Here is a 5603-nt window from a genome sequence, read left to right on the forward strand (position 1 = left end):
GTCATAAGAGTTTGTATTCGAATAAATATAGTATGTATGTACATCAGTAATGACAAATTATTTTTATTTGTGGTTTAAGAACATATTATTAATAATCTAAAATGTCTGTAAGTGATTGATCGCTAATACGCTGGACAGTTCAAGATCTTTTTTTATTATAAAAACTTTTATACACATTTATTTAAGAGATATGAATCTGTTCTATTTTTTGTTTTTGGTCCCCAATCAACAACTACAGTAACCCTCTTTTTCCTTGTTGATTATTTGATGATTAGGAACTGTGTTCAAATCATCCCTAGTTCTATTGAAAAATGTCGTAATTCAAAAGAAAATATTAAAAATTAGTTATGAAGTATTGGGAGTTCAGAACTTCTCATAAGGTACCTTTTATGTTAATGACAGTTCCTATTCACTTTTGTATATGTGTGAATGCGGGCTAGAGTCATCTGTTTCAAGAAGTACAACATTCAACTACTCATTTTTCTTCATATAGGTAATTGAATGTTGTTATATATACTTTAAAACATTTGGTAGTTTTTAATTTATAGAACAGAAGTGTCATCTACAAACTATTAATTCAAACTCAATAATTAAATGTAAGGAACATTCTTTTTTCAAGTCTTTTTTCAAACATATTTGTAAAGTCGGACAGTTCAGGATCGTTTTTTATTATAAAAACGTTTGTATACATTTGTTACTAAAGAGACATATGAATCTGTTTTATTTTTTTTTTGGGCTCCCAGTCACCAACTACAGTAATCGCACTTTTATATTATTGAATTATGGGTTATTTGGAACTGTATTTCTAATCGGTGTTAGTTCTATTGAAAAATGTCTAATATAATAAAAATTAGCTATGAAGTACTGGGAGATCAGAACTTTACAGAAAGTTCTCCTTAATGGCGGTTCCTATTCATTTCTGCATGTTTGTCTATAGGAGCTGAAGTCATCTATTTGCAAATCATGGTATTTAATTCGTCGTTCTTTCACAACATACATGTGAATTGGGTATAACTTAATTATCCGTTGTGTTTATAATGAATCCATTTTGATATATATTCGAAATAAAAGATTTTTTTAAAAAAATATTGCTGTGCTTGTTTGGCTTCATACATTCGTTTATTTTTGTTTTGAAAGAGTAATAATTAAGAACTGTCTTAAGTAACAATAAGGTAAGTTTGTGAATTAATGGATGACTGACTGATGATGAAATACATTTTTACAAAAGCTTTATTCGTTTTTCGATTACATGGCATTTAGAATGAATAGCAAGACAATAGTCGTAAGAGGTGAGAAGTGAGTGAAATATTTCTATGTACTGGTCTGTTTACAAATGTATTTTTACTGAAGAATCTTTGATTAAAAATCCATTTCTAATGTTTAAGCATATTTGTTTATTAAAAAACTGTTGTACATCAATTTTATTTATTTTTATTTAATCTGTTCTTGTGTATACAAAAGGCAGTACCTTCTTTTGAGTGTACTGGACTGCCACTTCGTGAGTCTTTAAATGATGGGTAAGGATTTTTTAAATATAATAATTTGGATATATTAAATATTAGTTTACGATAAACACAGAATTTAAAACATAACACATTTATAGTTTAAAAGAATCAATAGCATAAAATTTAATGTTTAGATTCTACCATTAGAAAGAACTATGAATTATTAAATTAATAATTCATTATTAATTATTATCATTAAATAAGATAATGTGGAAGATAGCGCAAATCTCCATGATACCGAAACCAGGGAAAAGCCTAGAAGACATCAAATCATATCGCCCAATAAGTCTACTTCCAATCCTGTCGAAAGTTATGGAAATCCTATTTCTAAAGCGCCTTACACCGATTATCCAACAAAACAGACTCATCCCTGACCATCAATTCGGCTTTCGCCAAAAACATAGCACAATAGAACAAATTCATAGACTTGTCGGACATATCCACAGTGCGATAGATGGTAAAAAGTATTGCACCGCGGCATTTATAGATATTTCACAAGCTTTTGATCGAGTATGGCATGAAGGCCTTCTTTTCAAACTAAAACTGAATCTACCCCTAAATTTTTTCATATTTATAAAATAATACCTCTCGGCAAGGCACTTTTTCATTAAGCATGGAAACGAAACTAAAGTAATTCATGATATAGGAGCAGGAGTACCTCAAGGTAGCATAATAGGACCAATGCTTTATCTTTTATATACTGCGGATCTTTCCCTTACCGATGAGAGTGTTATCGGTACATTTGCAGACGACACAGCTTTTTTATCAGTTGACAGTGACCCAATCCGTGCTTCCACCAAGCTTCAAACCTGCCTTAACAATGTTGCTCTCTGGATGAAAACCTGGCGTATCAAACCGAATGAATCAAAATCTGTACAGGTAACATTTACTACAAAACGTTCTACGTGCCCTCCTGTTTTAATAAACAATACTGAATTACCACAAGCTGTAGAAACAAAATACTTGGGCATACATCTGCATAGTAAGCTAAACTGGAAATCACACATATTCAAAAAGCGTAAGGCCCTGGGTCTTAAATTACGAAACTTATTCTGGTTCCTCAGCCGAAACTCCAAACTGTCACTCGACAATAAGCTGCTTATATACAAATCTGTACTAAAACCTATATGGAGTTATGGGGCCCAAATATGGGGTACTGTAGCAGACTCCAACCTGACAATTATCCAGCGTTTCCAATCTAAAACATTGCGAATGATCACAAATGCACCTTGGTATATAACGAATGAACAGCTACACAAACAATTACATGTTCCGACAATCAAGGAAGAAATAGCCAGTATTTTAAAGAATTACACTCATCGCATATATGGTATATGCACCCAAACCCGCTGGTTACACAACTGATGTCCCCTTTCAACACTTTTACAAGGCTGCGAAGGAAAACATCGAGAGATATTTTAGATATGTATTTATAGATCACACATTGTTATTTTAAATATATATAGATATGTCACTGGGCATAGTCCATACGTGTCTTTCTTTTTTTAGATCGTAATAATTATTATTACGATTTATAATTATATATATTACTTATTGTCATTCATACCTGACAGATTGTAATAAAATAAATGGATTCAAAAAAAAAATTATTATCATTAAACAATAGGTGTAGTATAAAGAAATCTACTGTTTTTGTATTAAATTGAAGGTTTATTTACCATAGTTAGAATATTTAGATTTAGGTTAAATATACGCCGTTTTGTTCAATAACTTGTTGCCATTTTAAAAGTAATTTCATTATATCTCTCTCATTGAAGTTCTTATCACTATTGTTAAGAAAACGAGATAATTGATTTCAGAAACCTCTCTTGGAGCAAATTTTTCACCAGAAAAATCGTTCGCGATGGACAGGAATAGATGGTTATCACTTGAGGTCAGGTCGGATGGATGCATAAAAACTTCAACCAAAAGCTGTCCGTTTCTGGGCCAGTCTGATTGTCCAGATGGTCGAATTATTGACAGCATAGTTCTGAGTTGAGTTTTGACATAGAAAAGCATACAAAAAACCTCCCTGGCCGTCAATACCGGCTTGGTCACCGTTTCAAGTAGATTGCTGGTATTCGACCACGACCGTAATCGGTCGAGATCCACTTTTCTACACCAGTCACCTACCCCTTTAAAGATAATTCGATTTTGTTACGATTTTGTTACAGCAGTGATTCGTAAATGGAACTTCAACACATGAGGTTTTTTTGCGTTAAATCATGTGGCACCCATACATGGAGCTTCTTTTTGTATACAGACTTATTCAAGTGATTGCAATCGGTTTATGGTGCAATTTTTAGCTCTTGAGCAACAGAAACGGTGCTTACATGACAGACTCCACAACACCAAATTTGTGAGACATCAGACGTAAACCACTTAATTGTTCACAAAAATCTGCTTCTCATAAGCTTTCAAGAATTTGTTGACAAAGAAGCAAGTACTTTTTCGATGCGCCTTCACTTTCTCCATTATGATTATGCTCCAGCTCACACTGTCGAAGAAACGAACAACTTAATTGCGTTCTCAAAATCCGAAGAAGATCGCCAAGGATCTATCGTCAATTGATAATTGGTTCTTTTGTAATCATGAAAATAAAGTCTAAAGGAACGGCTTTTAGTTTTTAGAGAAAGATATTCAATGAAAACACTTACAGAAATTACTTTAAAAGAGTGAAATATGTTAAAGACTAAATCTATAGAATAAATTTTTTATTTCTTTACGTTTTAATTATAAACACACTACTGTGAAATAATAAAATTATGCTATACAAAATAAATTCAATATCTGTTAAAAAATAACTCAATTCAATTTCTATTATAAAATAGTTTGTAAAAATGCTATGGCCTCTGACGCATTAGTGACTGATCATAAAAGTCTACACTGTCAAAAATAGGTATATTTTTTGCAATTCTAGTATTTGGTGCAATATCGCTAACTCTGACATCTTCGTCACAAATACTAGAAGACGAAATAGTGGACCAAGAGTGCTCATCCTCGTGTTTAACTCTAGTCGTCGGCTTCTTATCGGCTTCACATGGGCATTCGTATTCAGGATTGATTATAGCCAATTCCAGTCTATTTAATCTAAGTATTTTTTCACAGTCCTCCTCGTCAGGTAAAACCAACTCCAAATCATCACTTACACGACATTGTTTTAAAATCGACTTAACTTCTCTGCGGTCACATACGAACCGTTTAAAAGTTAAAGGTTGTTTTCTATTTACTATGAAACCAGTCTCGCGATTAAAAAATCCTTCACCAGCATCAATTGTATCATCAGGTAATATTTTTGCGTCTTCTGTTACTGTAAGTAAAGGGTTTGGTGCAACTGGTTGTGGACCATCAAGTAGTTCCCTGGGGTATAGGCGATTATTTCGAGTTAAATATTTCCAGTTACCAGTGATAATGTCATGCTTCCGAACATGGCAGTTGAAACGTAATCCATCTTCAAATTCCATTTGTTCAATCTTTATAAGGCGACCGAAATCAAATATTACCTTGAATTTCATTTTATAGGGAGCGGCAAGATAGTACTCACCAACACCGTGAAAGATACCCTTTCGAAAATGCCCTCGATAAGTACTTCCATCTGGAAACGTATAATAACCATAACCATCCATGTCATTGGTAGCGGTATTATAAATGCCTTGATAGTAACTGCCTGTAATGAAACCTTTGTTTTGTTCCATTTTGCTGGAGAATTGGTAAATTTCCGATATTTATAATAAATTAGATACAAAATATATATATCGATGAACGATTTGGATTCAAATGCTTTGCTAACTTTTAATAAAAAGTTAAAATTTTAACTTTTGTGTAATGATTTTTATAAGAAATAAATAAAATGAAATTCAGTGGTAATATGATATTATTTTTGTATTAATTCATTTTAAAAAAAAACTATGTTATAACAATTAATAATTATTAATGAGTTCCAGAAATTATTTATCGGAAAAGACGACGACATTTGACATTTGATCACATTATGGATGCATTTTTTTCTAAATAATTCATTGAATGACTTCAATAGTTCCATCTCTCAATTAGATATCTATTAGATATGAGATGTATTATTAAATGCGCACATAAATT

General features: G+C 32.1%; 1 protein-coding gene across 1 annotated transcript; it reads right to left on the reverse strand.

The window, feature by feature from the left end:
- Positions 1–4281: 4281 nt before the first annotated feature.
- On the reverse strand, positions 4282–5320 carry LOC119671363. The gene is made up of 2 exons (XM_038081952.1): positions 5050–5320; positions 4282–4978 (listed from the first exon to the last, which is right to left on the reverse strand). The coding sequence occupies exons 1-2, from the start codon at positions 5134–5136 to the stop codon at positions 4349–4351; spliced, it is 717 nt and encodes a 238-aa protein (XP_037937880.1). The 5' UTR covers positions 5137–5320; the 3' UTR covers positions 4282–4348.
- Between the last annotated feature and the right edge of the window lie 283 nt (positions 5321–5603).

Source organism: Teleopsis dalmanni, chromosome 1 (assembly GCF_002237135.1).
Source record: "Teleopsis dalmanni isolate 2A chromosome 1, ASM223713v2, whole genome shotgun sequence".
NCBI lineage: Eukaryota > Metazoa > Arthropoda > Insecta > Diptera > Diopsidae > Teleopsis > Teleopsis dalmanni.